The 20,079-nt window shown below is 39.2% G+C and overlaps 2 protein-coding genes across 4 annotated transcripts in view; one reads left to right on the forward strand and one right to left on the reverse strand.

Annotated features, from left to right (window-relative positions):
- Positions 1 to 6,007, forward strand: si:ch73-139j3.4 (tetraspanin-19). Of its 2 annotated transcripts, XM_060903380.1 has the most exons (9): positions 1 to 129; positions 235 to 327; positions 488 to 566; positions 798 to 913; positions 2,236 to 2,310; positions 3,324 to 3,425; positions 3,596 to 3,763; positions 3,926 to 4,009; positions 4,102 to 6,007. In XM_060903380.1, exons 2-9 carry the CDS (start codon positions 262 to 264, stop codon positions 4,639 to 4,641), a joined length of 1,230 nt encoding a protein of 409 aa, XP_060759363.1. In that variant the 5' UTR covers positions 1 to 129; positions 235 to 261; the 3' UTR covers positions 4,642 to 6,007. The 2 variants fall into 2 exon arrangements, with proteins under 2 accessions (XP_060759363.1, XP_060759364.1); XM_060903381.1 differs by lacking the exons at positions 2,236 to 2,310; positions 3,324 to 3,425.
- Positions 5,594 to 20,079, reverse strand: part of kitlgb (kit ligand b) — a 27,505-nt gene continuing 13,019 nt past the window's right edge. The window contains exons 5-8 of one of the 2 annotated variants that reach the window (XM_060903383.1): positions 17,745 to 17,913; positions 17,483 to 17,571; positions 10,296 to 10,432; positions 5,594 to 10,132 (exon numbers count right to left, since the gene is read on the reverse strand). In XM_060903383.1, the coding sequence (XP_060759366.1) occupies positions 10,102 to 10,132; positions 10,296 to 10,432; positions 17,483 to 17,571; positions 17,745 to 17,913 (426 nt within the window). In that variant the 3' untranslated portion in view covers positions 5,594 to 10,101. Of the gene's footprint in view, positions 10,133 to 10,295; positions 10,433 to 17,482; positions 17,572 to 17,735; positions 17,914 to 20,079 lie in introns of both variants that reach the window. The other variant, XM_060903382.1, reaches the window with a different exon arrangement.

A 20,079-nucleotide genomic window follows, 5' to 3' on the forward strand; every position in this document is an offset into this window, starting at 1 on the left:
GTAAAACAATCCAGAAAAACAGGTGAGGGCTTGATAATAAGCAGAAGGATGAACGTTAGAGGAAAGTAAGCGTTTTCTCTCAAGACAATTTGTTTTTATTCAAAAGCAAACAGAATTTCTCCAGCTCAGGTAAAAAAAATTAAAAATAACAGTGAACTATATGCTATATACACATCATAACTCTGAATATTGTAGTTGGTTTCCTGGTGGTTTAGTTTTAATCTCGGTTACCAGCCTTTTTTGCAGCTCGTCTCCAACAACATGAAGGCCGAAGACAAACTTCAGATCAGAAAATTCTTTTTCATGCTGATCAACTCCTTGTTTATTGTAAGATCCATCTCAGCTCTATGTTTGCATTTGCAGTTCTCTGTATAATTAGTGTACCAGTTCTGTTAATATGGTGAATATATTTAAAGTGAAATATGTGTTGCTATATACAATATTTATATTAACTACGTATCATGTGCTAATATTAACATTTTTACAGATTCTTGGTATCAGCCTTTTTGGAGCTTCGATATGGATCTTATTTGATACAAGTACTGTCATAACTGTTTTAAGCAATGGTAAGATTTGTTGGGGTTTTTTTTTATTCTTCTTAATCGAGTGACACAGAAGTTAGAAGTATCGAGTGATTCTTTTGTCTACTGTGTAAGAAAATCTCAAGGAAGTCCAATTTGTTCATTATTGACTAAGAAAGTTGTGTCGACGCTTGAGTGAGCAGATCCAACTATGTGCTGATTGTGTGATGATGCATAACGATAGTTCGTATGTGTATGTGATCTCTGATCTCTTAGAGACGGACGTCAAGGTGGTGGCCGGAGGGCTGTTTATTATCGGTCTGGTGGTTGTCGGTGTTTCCATGTTGGGCTGCATTGGAGTTTGGTTAGAAAACAGATGTTTCATCGCACTTGTAAGTGTTGATACAAAATTCTGTAGTATAACATGCACTACAATAAAAAAAATTCACTGATCATTTATACACAAGTCATACTGCATACACTCTTTAAAAAAAAAAAACATCAGATTCTTAATGTTTTACTTGAACCCTTTCCCTTATCTTACCTTACCTTTAAAGGTTTCCCCTAAATTATCCAATCAGCCAATCATGTGGCAGCAGTCCAATACATAAACTCATGCAGATGCAGGTCAAGAGCTTCAGTTAATGCTTCAGAATCAAACATCAGAATCTGGAGCCATTGTGATTTCAGTGACTTTGGCCATACTGCAGTGGTTTGTGACAGACAGACATCTTTTTCCAATCTTCAACTGTCCAGTTTGGGTGAGTCCATGCCCAGTGTAGCTTCAGATTCCTGTTCTTGGCTGACAGGAGTAGAACCCAGTGTGGTCTTCTGCTTTTGTAGCCAGTCCACCTTGAGCTTTGAGGTGTTCTGTGTTTTGAGATGCTTTTCTGTTCAACACAGTTGTAAAGGGTAGTTATTGGTCACCTGGCCCCTCCATCTCTCTGCTCCTGCCCAGCCCGCTCAAGACCACTGTCTGTCCTGGTTTCCCGTTGTTGGAATGACCTTCCCATTGAGGTCAGAACTGCTGACTCCATGACCACCTTCAAGCGCAGACTGAAGACTCACCTCTTCAGGCTGCACCTCTGCCTTGCTTCCTTGCCCACCATGTAACTGCGTTTTGGTCTTGACCAACCCAGGCTGTGTACGGTCTAGGCTGGGGTTAGCTGCTTTGAGTTCTCTATTTAGTTGTACTTTATATGGTTGGTTTGTTTCCTTGGGTGTATTGATATTTCAGCAGAATATTACACTAGGTATTGCTGTCACTTGTTCAGTTGGTACTAGAACGTTCTTGTCTAGAAGTTCAGCACTTCGTGTACCTGACTTTTGCACTTGTTGTACGTCGCTCTGGATAAGAGCATCTGCTAAATGCCATTTAATGTAATGTAATGTAATGTAATGTAATATAATACTTGAGTTACCATAGCCTTCCTGTCAGCTTTGAAACAGTCTGGCCATTCTTCTCCGACATCTCTCTGGATGTTTTTTTGTTTTTCGCACCATTCTGAGTGAACTCTAGAGAATGTTGTGTATGAAAACCCCAGAAGATCAGCAGTTTCTGAAATACTCAAATTGACACCAATCACCATGTCATGGTCAAAGTCATTTTAATGTTGGATGTGAACATGAATGGAATCTCTTAAGTGGAGATGCACTAACTTACAGTTGTATCATTCTGCTGGTTTTAGACTTTGGTCTTTTCCATCTCTTCCAGTACATGGGCCTCTTAATTGCCATAATTTTTGGTGAACTTTTTGTCACCTTCTTACTACTGGTGAGACGGAACCAAGTAAGTTTTTAACCAGACTCATTTTGACATTCAATATACCACTTTAGACTTGTCACGAATGGTGAATTATCAGAGAATAACAGTGTTTATTCTATCCACATTCACTTGATATGAGCAATCGCGCGTTCTGATTGGCTACTCTACTATTAGGATATCAGCTCATATACCGTGAGTAGAGAAAAACAAAATGGCAGCGTGCATCAAGTCAGATATATCACTTTTTTTTTTATCAAGTATTTAAAAGAAACAGAAATAGCTCAAATAATATCGTCCCCCCACCACCACCACTACCCCTAATATCTCCTGTTCCACACTCCAGCCCAGTCGATGGCAGTAATGCAGCTTTAAGTTGTTTTGCCAACCACCAGAAAACCCTAAAGAAGAAGAAGAAAATGGCGGAGCGTGTTACTGAACCAACCGACGATGAAATAAAAACTCTACTCAAAAACAAAACCCTAATAAATACAAAAAAAGCAACAAAATACAGAATAAAAGTATTTGATGGTAAGAACGAATCTTTTTTATTATTTTTCAAGAATTATTATTGTTATAGCATTTTTCACAAATTGCTACTGTCACTTCGCTGGTTTGTTTACATTCTAAGCAGAAATTATTTTGTTGGACGTTTTGTATAAAGGTTTTATTTATCGAATTAGCAAAAAATAAAAATGCTCTGTTTCTCAAAAGCCAGTGAATGTGGATAGAATAAAACAGTTATTCCACTCAATCTCGTCATACATGGATTATAGCCAATTCGGTGCTACGCGCCTCATAAGTTATCAGCTCATGTATGACTCGATTTCATGGAATAACTGTTAAGCATACTAAGCCAGGGAAAAACACCAGAACGAGTTTAGACATTTTTGGCTTTTGACAAATTTAATACAACGCTGTGTGTGAGCTCTTTTCTCTGATCCTGCTTCCTAATGGACCCTACAAGATCAATTATTTACGAAGACCTAATGCTGTTTGGAAATCAGCATTAAACAAAAAAGTGCTCTCGACTTTAACAGATTGAGACATTTTTGACTGAAAGTGTCGATGCCATCATCAGCATGTACGGGGTTAATGGTACACAAACCACCTGGAGTCTTCTGGACAGTGTGCAGCAGTCTGTATGTACTGATTATACTTTGTATGCATTATTGAATGAAGCCTAATGATTAACCCTAATTAATTTAGTCTGTTTGTGAACGTCTCCAAATAAGTTTAACTGTAATTAAAAGCATGGCTGGCTTCCATCATCTTTATGAACTTGCTCCGTAATGAGTATGCTTTTCTCGAGGCAAAATGCTGCGGCAGACAGAACGCCAGCGACTGGAAGACAAACGAATTTGTTCAGAGCCAGAACACATCTGATATCTACCCCTGCTCGTGCTTCAATGGGAGCTGCCCTGTATTCCTGGCCAACGAGATGTACTCGTTTGGAAATGGGACTCATATCTACATAATGGTATTATAATGTTATTCACGCTCACTCACTCTCACCTCTGTCCTTATTAAATTGCATAACCTTGTTGTTGATTGTTTTCCTATAACAGAATCCTAAAGTGTTTTATGACTTGCATATGAATTTAATGATCCTGGAAATTGTGTGGGTTTTTTCCTGGTATAGGGCTGTGAGGAGAAACTAAAGGATTGGTTTGAAAAGAACGTAATTGTGATACTTGGCATGGACCTTGCACTCCTATTCATTCAGGTATCTACAGGATGCTAGGAAAGTGTATGCAAACTTTTTTTTTTAGCCTTATCCATATGATATAAACCTCTTGCTGTTGCTGTTCTGTTCAGATCCTGCAGTTTATTTTGGGACTTCTAATCTTTCGGAACATTGGTACGAAGATTAAAGATCAACAGCCTGAAAATCTTCTCAATGCAATGGAAGAAAACCCAGCATCAAGTTCTGACCCTTACCAAAACGATCTGGAGAACTACCAGTCTTACACAAATACTTCTGACCAGCAGCTGCACGATGCTTATAATCAAGAACATTCTGGACAGAGTTATTACCAGTATCACGATCCTCAACATCAACACAACTCTCATATGGATGACCAGAGATGGAACGACGGGTATGACAACGCGGGACAGAGTTATGATCAGTATGAAAGCCAGCTTTATCAGCGCCATCATGACCCAAACCCCAACCATCACATCTATAACCAGACATTTGAAGATGGTTATGAACAACAATATGCTAATACGAGTTATAACCAGTATCAAGGACAACAGTACCAATATGACCATGACCTTCATTACAGGCAGAGCTCAAAGAGCAATTATAGCTCGGGTTATGTTCATGATGACTACAGGAATAACTATGAATATTAATAATCAACTCCAAAATTATTGGCACCTTTTCAAAGTGCAAAAATGACACAATAATTAAAAAAAATACATTTGAAAAATTGAAGAAAACACTTGAGCTAAAAAGCAATTTCTTAAAAGAACAACTTGTTGAAATAAAAGTCTTTTTTTTTTTTCCTCAAAAGAAACATCCCCATAATTTAGTAAACAGGGCCAGATCCAATTCTCACTAACAGGGTGGGCCAGGAAGATTTTTTTTTTTTTTTGGGGGGGGGGGTTATATATCAAAGATTCTTTACTGTCAATTCGCTAAATATCCAGGACATATAGGAGAATCAAAATGCCATTTCTCTCTCACCTTACTTGTAAAAAACAGATAAAGATTACAAATATATGAAAAATATCCATTATCTGTAGCCGCTTATCCTGTGCAGGGTCACGGGCAAGCTGGAGCCTATCCCAGCTGACTACGGGCGAAAGGCGGGGTACACCCTGGACAAGTCGCCAGGTCATCACAGGGCTGACACATAGACACAGACAACCATTCACACTCTCATTCACACCTACGGTCAATTTAGAGTCACCAGTTAACCTAACCTGCATGTCTTTGGACTGTAGAGGAAACCGGAGCACCCGGAGGAAACCCATGCGGACACGGGGAGAACATGCAAACTCCGTACAGAAAGGCCCCATCGGCCACGGGGCTCCAACCCAGAACCTTGTTGCTGTGAGGCGACAGTGCTAGCCACTACACCACCGTGTCACATTTCTCTCTCCCCCTCGGGTAGGTGGGCCAACCTTGGCATTGGGTGGGCCAGGCCCACAATGCCCCCCCCCTGCAGAGCTGGGCCCAATAGTTCTAGGGTTGACTGTATACATTCTTATCCTCATAGATTTTAGTTTTCATTTCATCAACTGATCAATTTATTATGTATTCGGTATACAAAATGCATAGTTTTTTTTCAACTTGGTATTTTATTTATAATACTGTATAATGATTTTTATAAAAGTTTGTAACATACAGGATAACAGTATTTACTTATTGACATGTAAAGCATATATATATATATATGAAGATGAATTAGTGGGATAGCAAACTAACTCTGGGTCCAGTTTATGTTCGCTCACTTTAATTACTTTGAATCCCAGCTTAAAAAAAAAAAACAACAAAACCACTGGTTAGCTTAGCGATGAATGAATGAATGAATGAATGACTGAATCCAGCTCTGTAGATGATACAGGTATTTACTGTAAAATGAGAAAATCAGCAGGATAAATACTGTCAAGTTTTACTGGTCAAGTAAGTTGGAAAGAAAATAAATACTGTTTGAAGAGTTAAAGTTGGAAAATAGCACAAGTCATATGACACACTCTTACTTCTGTCACTGTAACCAATAAATAAATTATTTTTTTTTTTTAAAAACAAAAAAAAACAACAAAAACGTCATATGGCATGTACTCTTTGGCTCGCGTACAACATTGTCATGATATTTTGATCTTGGTGTAACATCAAACAGACCCTTTTGTGAGTCACGGTGTTGTTCCCTGCACTCGGTGCTCCAGTCTAACTCAGGAAGTGCTTGGATGATGCTAGAATCATATGGTGTTGATCAGCGGTGTCTGGATTGTCAGCGCACAGGCTGTGTGTCTTGTGTGTAGCTGTGCTGTTCAGAGCTGAGTTGGTGTCCAGAGAGTGGGTTTAGACCGGAGAATGACTAATAACACCATAAAAAGCGGTGTGTCTGTGCACGCATGAGAGACGTCTTTGTTAAAGCCCCTCCGCGGTTGATGATAGCCAGTCTGCCATTACTGACCTCATATATCGCGAGCCGGAGGTCACGCTTTATGACAATAGTGGACAGCAGTCGCATTGTTAATTCGAGAGAGAGAGATTTGATGAGTTCGGGGAGACAAAAGAGCTTCAGACTTCCTCCACCTAAACCTGAATGGGCAGAAAATGACCCTTTCTAATACTGGCGCTCAAACTGAGTCAGGGAAAAATTGCTCAGCACAATGTTTGGAAACATGATGGACACGGACATTTGATACTGCTTCCTCAACGGCGTAGTGTTCATCAGTTCATCACTCGGAGCTACGAAACATTTTCAATAGAGAGTCCTGTGTTATTCGTTTCAGCCCAGACGTACTTACTGTGAGCCATAGTCCAGGGCAGCTGCATGGATAAACCCATCTTCAGAAGCCAAGCGAAACAGACACACAACGTGAGAATCGAATTATGGGATGTGAGTCAGATTCATCATGTGGCTTCAATTCTCATGCACTTTGACTCTCTGCTTATTGTCATGAAAACAGTCAGCTCTTTCTCCTCCTGTTCGAGAGATAAGTGTGTTTATTAGTGACAGAGTTAGGACGTTTTTCTCTGTGCGAGCACAGTGGCCTTTTAAGATTATTATAAATCTTGTCATGCTGTATAATATGATACAAATCAGATTATTCCATCCACATTCACTGGATATGAGCAATCGCGTGCTCTGATTGGCTCCTCTACTACTAGGATATCAGCTCATATACCATGAGTAGAGAAAAACAAAATGGCGTACTGTGTTCCTGAACCAACTGAGGACGAAATAAAAACTCGACTCAGAAACAAAACCACAAAAAATGCAAAAAAAAGCAACGAAATATGGAACGAAAGTATTTGATGGTACGAACGTATCTTTTTTTTTCAAGAATTATTATTATTATTATTATTATTATTATTATCGCATTTTCCACAAATTGCTCCTGTCATTTCGCCGGTTTGTTTACATTCTTCATCTTTAAGCATTAAAATGTGTTGAATTTTTTTAGTCTGGTTCAAAAGCTCAAAGAAGTTTGAAAATTACGTCACTGAAATATCCAAGGAAGAACTAAAATAAGTCTAAAGCTATTCTATACCTCGACAGCACGACGGCACTTTCTACAAAAAAACAACACCAAAGTCAATTCGTGCCGCCATCAATAGGTTTTTAAGAAGCCAGCCTAAGCGGAAATGATTTTGTCGGACGTTTTGTATAAGGTGTTTATTGATCGAATTTGCAAAAAATACAAATAAAAATGCTCCCTTTCTCAAAATCCAGTGAAGGTGGATAGAATAAAATAGTTATTCCACTCAATCTCGTTGTACATGGATTATCAGCTCATGTACAACTCGATTTCGTGGAATAATTGTTAAATATACGATGGAGATTGTATTGGCGCTCACGTCATCAATCTGGCACGTTTTCTCATGCGGAAAACGGGATCGCGTAAACACAAACATTCTTCAATACAAGTTTGAGGTAATACGGATATTAATTTCTGTCAATTAGCAGGTTTTGTTTCATTTCATTTTGCCATCGCTGTCCTGTGAGTTTTGCATAATCCTGCGCCGTCCTCCAATTGGTGGCTTTTGGATTCTGTGACCACCAATCTCAATTCACGACCAAAAAATTCTTTGATGATGTGTGATTTTTGGCAGTGACAGGAAAAAAAAAAAAAAAACAGGCCAAAAATTATACCATGTAAAGCCAACTTCAAGTGGATTTTTCTTGTGATATATCGTGACGCTACCAAGCTGCTTTATCAACACTTCCTGTTGTCCACACTACAAAAAAATGCTATCTTGTTAAGAGAAAATATATTTAATATGGGTGAATTTATCTAACATTTCTTATTAGAAGATTATTTAGCTTACTTTTAGACGCTTTTCCTCATTTCAAGCTTGAAATTTTCTTATTGTGTCGGCAGATCATTTTGCTAATTTTAAGCATTTAATTCACGAAAGAAGCAAAATTATCTGCCAATAGAATACAAAAATTTAAAGCTTGAAATGAGGAAAAGTCTCATCTCATATCATCTGTAGCCGCTTATCCTGGTCTACAGGGTCGCAGGCAAGCTGGAGCCTATCCCAGCTGACTACGGGCGAAAGGCGGGGTACACCCTGGACAAGTCGCCAGGTCATCACAGGGCCGACACATAGACACAGACAACCATTCACACTCACATTCACACCTACGGTCAATTTAGAGTCACCAGTTAACCTAACCTGCATGTCTTTGGACTGTGGGGGAAACCGGAGCACCCGGAGGAAACCCATGCGGACACGGGGAGAACATGCAAACTCCGCACAGAAAGGCCCTCGCCGGCCACGGGGCTCGAACCCGGACCTTCTTGCTGTGAGGCGACAGCGCTAACCACTACACCACCGTGCCGCCATGAGGAAAAGTATCAAAGTAATATAAATAAACTTATATTTGAGTTCTAATAATTTTCTAAAAAGAAATATTAGATAAATTCAGCTGTATTAAAGATATTTTCTCTTAACAAGAAATCTTTTTTTTGCAATGTATTTGTGTTGGTTTGCTGAATTTTAAGCACATAAGAACCAATTATAGGAATGGCAAATGTATTGTGGATAAAAGATTGACCAATGGTAAGTTGTCATAAGGTTTTCTTTTTTCGTGCTATTTGGATTCTTGGCTAAAAATTACCTAAATTCAACTAATACCTGTGCTTTTTTTTTTTTTTACATACAGTCTCATCAACATGAAGCTGTCATTGTGTTCTGGCCACCAGATGTGGATGTGTTTGGATGACTGCCATGCCACAAGAACTTCAGTGCCCGATTAAGTGGTAAGAGTGGGCTGGCTTTGTTTTTTTCCAGTTTGAAAAGAAAGTACTTTTGGAGTGGGCCAGCTCGTACAATTATTGCATTTCAATATGACCACCAGGAACAATACATCCTGCATATGAGATGACCTTGGCTTTAATGACATGAGTGTGATGGCTCTTACCACACTTCCCACGCAAACAAACACACTCCTGTAATAAACAAAACAACCGTCACCACCGTTGTACCTCTCACGCCCACATTTGGTGACACTCGGCCCTTTCTTTACAGAAATCCTAAAATGCAATGAATGAACTGCAATCTGCGCCGATCTTTCATCCGCCATCCAGTGCTCCCAACTGCGCATACCGCCAGGACAAGTATGCCCACTGTTCTGCCGCAGTGCTGTGCTGCAACATGGAGGAAGCCTCGGCAATATAACACAAAAAAGCTATTTGTCCTCCAAAATAAGGCCTGCAGCACCACAAGTCAGCCTCAAAGAGACGGACCTGCCGCAGGCATGGTGGCGGTCACGCCTCTGCCGTGACCACGTCTTCAAAAGAGCTGTGCTTCCTGTTCCGGCCAAACCACTAAATCACCAAAGCGTTCCAGCAGGCTGTTTTCAAGGATGCCTTCTTGTTTGTGCAATCCAGAAGAAGCACGTTGAGTTACTATTTATTGGGCATTTGGAGAGTCCGATGCTGGGGGTGGAAGATGTTAGGATTCTTGCAAGTGAGGTCATTTCTTGGGTATTCAATTAAACACATGGCTAACTGTTTAGCGCATAACTTTCCAGCCAGCTGTGAGAGTTGATCCTGGGATTCTGTTCAACGCCCTTCATTGTGCACTTCATATATCCAAAGAATGCCATCAAATACTTTCGGTGCGGCGGATTAAACTCCCGTGTCCTCAACCTGCTGCACCCTGATGAGAAGTTAAACACAGAACAAAGTGAGGCTTTTTTCTCAGCTCTTGTTTACAAAAAAACACAAAAACCCAAACACTGGGTTTGTCATTCGTGAAATCAGCACCATTTGTAGTGTGGTATTGTATTGTATTGTATTGGTCTAAAAGGAAGCCCTCATACCTGTATTGGTTATTTAAGAAAGATGATTCGCTGTTATTGAGTGACGCATCTATACTGGCTTCAGGGTCATTTTGTGGCTCCATGTCATTGGTCTCATCCCGTCTCCTTTCTGTACAGCACATTTTTCGATGAAGCACCTACAAGATCGACAAATTGAAATGTATACAGGTATTGTTTACAATGTTGGGGGTTTTCTCCCTTGCGTTTTAGCCTCCTGTCCACATGAAACCAGCATTTTGGGTCACTGAAAAAGAAGCTTTTTCAATAAAGGTGGTGAAATGTTAAAAATCAGTTTATAAAACAGATATATTCGGTTCTAAAACCTGATTGGCTGATCCACATTCGAAGCCTTTGAAAACTGCTCGATAGATGCGTGCTCATCACAATAACTGAATTCTGCACTAATACAGTACACCAGGGTTTAAAACAATGAAACCATTACACTGCAGCCATTGTTCTGTCCACAGAACCACAGTCTTTGTCCGTGACGTTGCTGAGCAACCAATGCTTCCTGTTAACAAACAGAACTGTTTATTACGAATATGATGAATAATAAATTCAATTATTTTTGGAAAATGAAACAAGACACACGTTTTCAAATAGTTTTTGAGGGGTTTTTTTTTTTTTTGGGGGGGGGGGGGGGGGGGTTACATGGACCGTTCGGCGAGCCACACGTGCAAAACGTTAATAGAGTTACTACAAACGCAATAACTAAAGCAAAAACACAACAGAAAAATCAACAAAACAAGCAAAGAAACCTTTAGCAAATTCAGAAACACATGAGCATTAACTCAAAAAGGAAAGGCGTGGTCTTTGTTGAACACCACAGGCTCGTTGCTGATTGGACGCAGTCTGCAGAAAACTGGGAGGTGGACGATGTTTACGCTGAAAGGTCATCTGAGAGTATTTCAGATACGCAGACTATTTTGAAAATGCAAATGCTGAAAAGCTGAATAAAGGATGGCAAGATACTTAGTAAAAACAAGAATTACTTCTTGATACAACAACGTAAATAAATTTTGAGGAAATTCTTGCTGAGCAGATGAACCCTTTGATGCAAAACATATTATGCACACCCCTTCTAATGCACAACATGGGTCAAAAATGACCCGCATTCATTTTCCAGGTTATTTCATGCTGACTGAGTTTTTCTTTGCTCTATCTTTTGAAATCAATTTATTTTATGATTGACTATTCCAAGTATTCTTTACATATCTTGTTTTTAATTACCACAAATCATTAATTTAATTTTTCTTTCCTACTTTATGAACAAAAATACTTTTTATATTACTACACATGGGTCATCCAAGTGTGAGTTAAAATTAAATGTCTTAATACTATAATAATTACTTTAGCAGTGAATGGGGCCAGTTATTTATTTATTAACTATGTCGTTAGCTAAGCCAACTACAATAAAATTAGCTAACTAAAGTAGAATATGTCGACAGCTCGGTAGCTAATAGTAATTACTTGTAACTTTCTGACAAGTAATCTACTCACTCTCAAGGTAACCTAAACATAATCCATTTTTTTCTAAGGTAATGTTAGAACAATTGAAAAACATTCCTTCCATGTATTAGATGGGCAAAGGGCGCCGTGCTGAGCTGTGAAATGTCTGACACAAGCACAATTCACAGTTCCCACCAAACGCTGGAGTAAATGCATGCGGGTCGGTTCTGACCCATGTGTGTAAACTTGATGTAGAATTACAAAAGCTGTGCTTGTTCATAACTTAAGAAAGGAAAAATAAAAATGATGATTTGTGCTAAACAAAAACAAGATATTTACTGCATATTTGGAAAAGTAAATGACGAAATGAATTTATTTCAAAAGTATATCATAGAAACACTCAGCCATACATGAAATAACCTGGAAAATGAATGCAGGTTGTTTTTGACCCATGTTGTGCATTAGAAGGGTAGTGATACAAAAAGGGTTTTTATTCAAAAAGTAAGAAAGGAAAAAATAAAATAAGGATGTATGATGATTACAAACAAGTTAATTGAGGAATACCTTGAATACTGAATGATGGAATTAATTTATTGCAAAGATATAGAAGATAAAAACTCAGCCGGGTCACTTTTGACCCATGTTTTGCATCAAAGGGTTAAAAAAGTTCAATTATTTTTCTTGTCATAGTCACACGCCGTGTCCAATCAGCAACCAGCATGTAACGTTCAAAAAGCACCTACAGTTTCTGTTTTCAATTAACGTTGATGTGTTTCTGAATTTGCTGATGTGATTTTGCTTTAATTGTCACCTTTTCGGATTTCCTGTTCCTGTGTTTTTGGTTAGTTAACCCTTTCACCACTGCCTAACTTCATATACAGACTACTATATACACACTATATAACTTTATACAAGCAATATTATTAAAGCTAGACGGCCTTTCAGATTTTTCAAGTGTAGGTCATAAAAAGAATTTTCCCTGACACCCAATTATTTTTGTTTAGTGGATCGAAAGCTACTGAATTCGAATCACGGGCTTCCAATTTTATTAGGTTTTTTTTTTAAATAGAACAATTAATGAATTTACAGCCACATGGCCCTGAATTCTCCGCTACTTATTCCTGCTTCACCATGACCCAATTCAAGATACTACGTCATGCATCATCACGTGGTGGGCTTTCCCTGTTTGCGCAAGGCATTGTGGGATACAAATTTGAAACAGGAGAGAAAAATGGAGGACGTGAGTGTGCGAAATGTGAAACGTGAAAGGCCGACTACAGTAACGGAAAGCGAGAAGAAAAGACGTTATGTTATATGCGAAGGAAAGGAAACGCAGGACCAAACTAATAAATATCGGCGCTCAGCGAGCACCTCGGTGTGATCAGCTGTTCGTTTAGCGACAGAATGATGGAACTGTCAGTGCACGCTCAAAGGTAAACCTGTAGATGGCAGTAATGCAACACTGTGGATGCCAGCTGCTGTAAAAGCCAAAAGAAGAAGGAAAAGAAGAAGGTAAACCTGCGCATGCGCACACGGACTTCCTCTGTCTGCTCGACTGTGCAAAGCGAGTGATTTCATGCACATTATTTGCTTTAATCCCCTCAAATTAAATAACTTCCCAGCCACAGAATGGCCTGGGTTTTTTTTTTTTTTTTTTTAGATATTACAGAAATAAACATTTGTCACAATTAGGGTTGCAAAATTCCTGGGAATTTTCAGAGTGGAAAATTTCCATGGAAATTTTGGGAATTTATGGGAATTTTGGGGAACTTTCAGGAATTTTCAAAACCAACTTTACTTAAAAATTGATGCAAAAAAAAAGGTCCTTTTATTCAGATTAGGATATTTCTCTGGGTCTCTGTTCTGTTCAGAAGAACATACAAGCAAAAACAAGCATGTAGCTAATTAAACAACTGAGAAAATTAATAACCACCAAATGTTTTACAAAAACAATACAGGTTTTCCCTGGTACATGTGTAATGAATTAAACAATAACCTTAGATTTTGTGAGAACTTATCTTCAAAAGCAACTTTAACTCTACTTATGATTTTGAAGACTGCTTCCTGTAACTTTTTTATTTACTAATTCTGCTTCAACAACTTGGATTCCTTTTTTCATTTTGCAACTGGTTTGTAAACCGTATCCTGTCAAGTAATTTGCTTGCAAATCATCGGATTAGAAGTAATGATTAGGGTATACAACGCTATTAAAACAATGACATTAAACAACCTTGCTCCAGATTCAAAGAAAAAAGTGGCACTAAGACATTTTACAAGCAGCAAAACTTATTTCAAGACTACTAGTAATTAGAAATTTTACATTTAAAAAAAAAATATTCCTTGTTATTTTATGATGTGATACCTTTGTGATTAAATCTGTAGACAAGTCTTCAAGTTTTGTAAAAATTTTGTAATAAAAATAGTCAAAATTGAGTTTTTGCAAGATTTTTAGAAATCACTACTTGTTATGCAAGGAGTTAGGTTTCCAGTTAATTCTTACCAAAGGGTACACTCTAGAAAAATAATCTAGTCAATTCAAAATTACAAGATATCTTGTCCGAGGGACACTTAATAGAAATCTATTCAAATACAGATTCGAGAGGTCCCCAACACAAAAAAAAATGTATTCAAAATATGTGTAGTAGACCAAGGGATACAAGACCTTCTACACTTTTGTGGTCGGGAACTTGGGAATGCACATTTGACCTTTGACAATTTTGACTGGATTTCTATTAAGTGTCCCTCGGACTAGATAATTAAAATTGAGAATAATCATTTTTCACTGAAAAATCTGAATACTAATATTGAAAAATGAAAAGCCTTTTATTAATTGGCCTTTAGCAATATGTCCTTTTCTTAATTAGCACAAAACAGTACATAATTGAAAGAAAGGCTTAACATGGGTTTTAGTTTGTTTTTCTGGGTGATGAAATGTTTTAAAATGTTTAAAACTTAATAAATGCCAAAACTGAAAATTCCAGAAAATTCCCAATATTCCTGGGCCCTTCAAAATTCCCGGAAACTTTCCACCCCTTTGCAACCCTAGTCACAATTCAGAGGGAACTATATTTCACTGATTTTATGAAATCGAAAGGCCGTCTAGCTTTAAGACTAAGTAACTTTGTGATAAATTCAATATATCTATGTTATTTACCAGCTGGGAGGTCCGTATCGTGAATACCGTGACCGAGGTCTTGAAAGTACTGAGCGAGGCCCTCTAAGCCGAGGTCAGTATTCAAGGCCGAGGTCACGGTATTTCACCATACGGACCGACCTTAAGCTGGTAAATAATAGATTTATTTTTTTCTTTACCAAATTCTAACAGAAAACGAGAGCGCCCGAAAGGGAAAACCGAGCCGAGCCGCCATTTTGAATCCTCATTCATGGCTGTAATGCAAATGGCTTCCTCCTCGGTATACAAGTGCACTTCCATGGCAGGAAAAAAACTACATTTTGCTGCCTATGTAGTCCCCTATTTATACACAATTGAGTCATTCAGGATTCAGCCATGTTTTTGCTCGGCGTTAGCAAGTTAGAGGTTTTTAGCTTTCTCCTGAAATGCTTTCTTTTACTTCTTCTTCCTCAGGGGAGTAAAACTCGCTTTCGCTGTGAAGACTGTCGTTATCGCTATCCATGCTGTAAAATTAATGCTATTCTCCTGAGAAATGCGAAAATAAATGTTGACAAAAATTGCTACTATGTTTGTTCTTGTTGTGAATGAGCGAGTCGCCAGAGGTCCGTAACCGGGGTCCGTAACTGGGGTCTGTACCGTAGGATACGGACCCGCTCGCCAGCCAATCAGAGTGCAGGATTTGATGGAAACCGGACCGCGAAAAAAATAAAAAAACAGTACACAATTTTAAAAGTAAATATACTGAACCAGAGTGTGTGCCATAGTGACATGCACTCGCTGGCCACTTTAATAGGAACTTGTTCTTGATTCTGAGATTCCTGTTCTTGGCTGCAGGACTGGAACCCAATGTGGTTTTCTGCTGTTACATGCTGAGATGCTTTTACAATACAATACAATAAGCTTTATTAGGTTCCCAAACACGGGATCTTCATACCTAATTTACAAAAATCTAATCATAAATATTTCTAATTACAAATAATAATCATAAATTTTAAATGTAAACTATGATAAAATCTAATCAAAAAATTAAAAATATTAATCTAGAAAAATATATAAAAAGATAAAAAAATACCTATAAGATCTAATAAATATACTATATTTATCATCATCAATTCAGTTTGCGCTCAACCACCTTTCCAAATACTGCGACTTCAAATTCCGCTTAAATACTGACACTGATGAAGAATTAGAAAGTGAATTCCAGACAGAAGCCCCTCTATAAAGAAATGAGTGCTGTGCCTTAACGGTAGCTACGACACTTAGGAATATTCAGATTGTCGCTGTTCCTAGTGTTATGTTGATGTATGCTAGACTTTTCTGCTCACCACGGTTGTAAAGAGTTGCTCTGAGTTACTATATCATCTTTCCTTCCTGGCAAAAAAGCTCGAACCAATCTGGCCATTTTCCTCTGACCCTCTCTTACCAACAAGGCGTTTGTTTCCACCCACAGAACTGTTGCTCGCTCCCTCAGTGTTTTTTGTTTTTCGCACCATTCTGTCTGTGTAAACTCTAGACAATGTTGTGTGTGAAACCCCCAGGAGATCAGCAGTTTCTGAAATACTCAAATAAACCAGTCCATCTGGCTCAAACCAACACCCACGCCACAGTGAAAGAAAGAAAAGTCACACTTTGAAATCACCATTTTTCCCGTTCTGATGATCGAAGAAGTGAACATTAATTAACTGAAGCTCTTAATTTGTATTTGTATGATTTGATGCACCGTGTTGCTGCCGAGGGATCGGCTGATCAGTGAACTGTATAAAACAGCAGGTGTATATATGGGTGTTCCTAATAAAGTGGCCAGTGAGTGTATTTGGAAACTAGAGGAGTTCTGCTGAGGCAGCATAGTGGTGTAGTGGTTAGCGCTGTCGCCTCACAGCAAGAAGGTCCGGGTTCGAGCCCCGTGGCTGGCGAGGGCCTTTCTGTGCGGAGTTTGCATGTTCTCCCCGTGTCCGCGTGGGTTTCCTCCGGGTGCTCCGGTTTCCCCCACAGTCCAAAGACATGCAGGTTAGGTTAACTGGTGACTCTAAATTGACCGTAGGTGTGAATGTGAGTGTGAATGGTTGTCTGTGTCTATGTGTCAGCCCTGTGATGACCTGGCGACTTGTCCAGGGTGTACCCCGCCTTTCGCCCGTAGTCAGCTGGGATAGGCTCCAGCTTGCCTGTGACCCTGTAGAACAGGATAAAGCGGCTAGAGATGATGAGATGAGGAGTTCTGCTTTGAGAATATGTAACACTTACTGTATGACAACAACCTGATCACAGGTAAATTTCTGTTTTATCCACAGAAAGAAAGCTGCGTAACCCTAATTAGCATAAAATAACATTGTGCTTATTAAAATTATGTTGTAGGGGATCTCGGGGAATCTGACTTCTCAACCAATCAGAATATACAACACAGGGGTTTCAACTACAATAAGACCTGAATGGCGGTCTGCAGTGCTGAAAGGGTTAATCTGTTTTGCACTTACAAGAAACAAGAAGACTGAGCTTTTTTTTTTTAAACGCTGTTTGTGTGGATGGATTTTTTTTTCTTTGTATGAAATACCAACTTCTATTCTGTAGGCTACTGTATTAATTAGAGCAAATGAAAAAGAGACTTAACTGTTCTGATTATGAGTGCAAGTGCAGCAAGACAGGGAATGACGACTAGTGCGAGAACACCAGGGATCGCTCTGGTAATCACACGCCGATCTGTGAAGACACAACAGCACAGTCACGCTTAGGTCATGTATGGGCATGAAGCTGAAGAGCTATTATAATGACTATCACTTTCACACAAGCTATTGTTTATGACTGGGCATGTTTTCTATGACATTGGGTTGTGTGTGTGTGTGTGTGTGTGTGTGTGTACTCACCTGACTCACCTGACATAAGTGGAGGTGCGGTAGCGGTGGGACATGGAGGAGGAATACAGTCCAACTGGTGGGGATTCGAGGTAAACGTTACAAGAACCTTTTTGACATGGTCAAAATAACGTCTGGTGGACCATCGTGTGCTCCGATAATGACACTTAAAGGCCTGCATTGTTGACTCCTGGGACAAACACAACATCACTGGTTTTGACCAAAGCCAGTTATACCCTGTGTGATGTCAGCAGTCTTTGAACAGTATTACTTGCCACGCTGTATGAAATCTTTTCTATAACAGACTTCTCTGTAACACGTAACGAGACGGTCAGTGACGGCGTAGCTCACTCCACTAATTACTGGTACCCACCACTGAATGAGGATCACGATATGGAGTCATCTTATTTCTACATTGGCTATGTTTTGTCACTATTGAACTTTACTACCATCTACTGGATGTTAAGATGTATGGCATTGTTGAGTGCAAAAGCAAAGGGGAGTCCCATATACGATTCGTACATTGGGGGAGTGCCTGTTAGAGAGCGCACTTGTCCTGGGCCATCGGCATAGTGAGGTAGGGTGGCCAGTTCCTTTCCTCGCCACCTTTAACTTCCCCAGTGTTTCCACCAGGTCCCCATTCACTGCTGGGTGGACAGGGAGCGAGCCCCAGATCCCCGTCGAGCCGAGGCTCGACCCAGGGACCGTTCGCTTAGTGGTCAAGCGCTCTAACCACTTGGCCACCTGCGCGCCATTGTTGAGTGCAGATTTCCGCCAAGGCCAAATGCTGCATTTTGTAATGTTAGCAACAGAGAAATCGAGACCGTCAATGACGGCATAGCTCACTCTGGCTCCATCTAGTCTAGAAGGAACAATCTAAAGTGGGCCACCTTGCGCAATACATGTTGCAAGCTATATACACTATATACAAGCTATATATAGAAGCGATATCCACTCTAGGAATACCGACCTATTTGCCAGAAAGAATCCAAAACGGTGAGGAATTGACCGAGAAAAAGCATTTTTATTAAACTGCTCATTAAGGCTTAATTGGTCCATAACTTCATTAATAATTGTAATGAAGCAAATCTGGGTAGAAGGTCTATGCACCCTAAGTACCCCTACCTTCATGCCAGAAAGAATCAAAATTGCTGAAGAATTGAAGGAGAAGAAGCGATTTGTGTGGAAACTGCTCGTTAGGGATTGATTAATTACTCCATATCTTCATTATTAATTGCAATTATGCAAATTTGGGTAGAAGCTATATGCACCCCAGGCAGACCTACTTTCCTGCCAAAAAGAATAAAAATCAGTGAAGGACTGAGACAGAAGAAGTGATTTTCGTGAAGTGTGGACGACCCTGGATGGACGCCGGACAACACATGATGGAATAAACTCATTGCCTGTCGGCCGGATGAGCTAATCACTAAATGAGAATGAACCATTGAGGAACTGGCAATCATAAATACACTCAAAAATAACTTTCTCAAGTGAGAATTGTTTCTGAGGTTGATATGTAAGGAATAAAACACTTCAAGGGGTGCTGTTATAGGAAAATAATCAGCGATGGGGTGGTATGATACGGCCTGAAAAGAAGTCGAGTTATTCTTACCATTCCATAGCAGCACATCCTGAAGAGTTTTATTCCACTTCTACCACAGTAAGTTGCCAACAATTACAATTGATCCCTTTCTAGTTTGGTTTTTGTGTTGTGGAATGTCCCCAAAACAAGTTGGTTCCTGTTCTCACGGACATAATAACAACGATAAACTGTTGTTTCCTCGTCATCCTTGATATATCTTTTCTCTTACTTGACATTAATAAGACAAAAATGCAGCTTGTCAGGTTACCAAGAAACAACAAAAGCGAAAAAGTCCTCTGTCCAGGAAACCTTCCTGCGACATTAATCATAAAGCTTTACCTTTGTTATAAGGTGCGGAAACTGGAGATTCCTTCCAAAAATACTTAATAAATACCTTCTTACAGAAAACTTTAACAATTCTTACCATATTAACCATTACACACGTTTTAATCTTTTTATCTGGAGCATCCGTCATAAAAGTTTCTCCATAAACCGGTACGATAGAATGTCGGCCAGATGAGCTAATAACCCCATGTGAGATTATACAATGAAGATCCGCTGTCGATAGATCTGTGTTTAAGAGAAAATTACTACAGTATGTTCTGCTTGAGTTACTGATTAATAAGGATATTTTTCTGCCCATTAGCATGTTTCATTTACGCTTCATCTAAATGCTACTGCATTGCTAGCTGACCTGTGAGTTTTGCGTAATCTGACGGTGGCTTTGTGATGACATTTTAATACAAACAAACATTTCAGACACTTGTTGTCCAG

The sequence above is a fragment of the Neoarius graeffei genome, chromosome 21 (assembly GCF_027579695.1).
Source record: "Neoarius graeffei isolate fNeoGra1 chromosome 21, fNeoGra1.pri, whole genome shotgun sequence".
Taxonomy (NCBI): Eukaryota; Metazoa; Chordata; class Actinopteri; order Siluriformes; family Ariidae; genus Neoarius; species Neoarius graeffei.

Excerpts from the sequence above, each read along its gene's own strand:
- si:ch73-139j3.4 (XM_060903380.1), top strand. The coding sequence starts at position 262 with ATGAAGGCCGAAGACAAACTTCAGATCAGAAAATTCTTTTTCATGCTG. Across the intron at positions 328-487 it reads TGATCAACTCCTTGTTTATT|ATTCTTGGTATCAGCCTTTT; the intron begins GTAAGATCCATC and ends ACATTTTTACAG. Across the intron at positions 3,764-3,925 it reads GGACTCATATCTACATAATG|GGCTGTGAGGAGAAACTAAA; the intron begins GTATTATAATGT and ends TTCCTGGTATAG.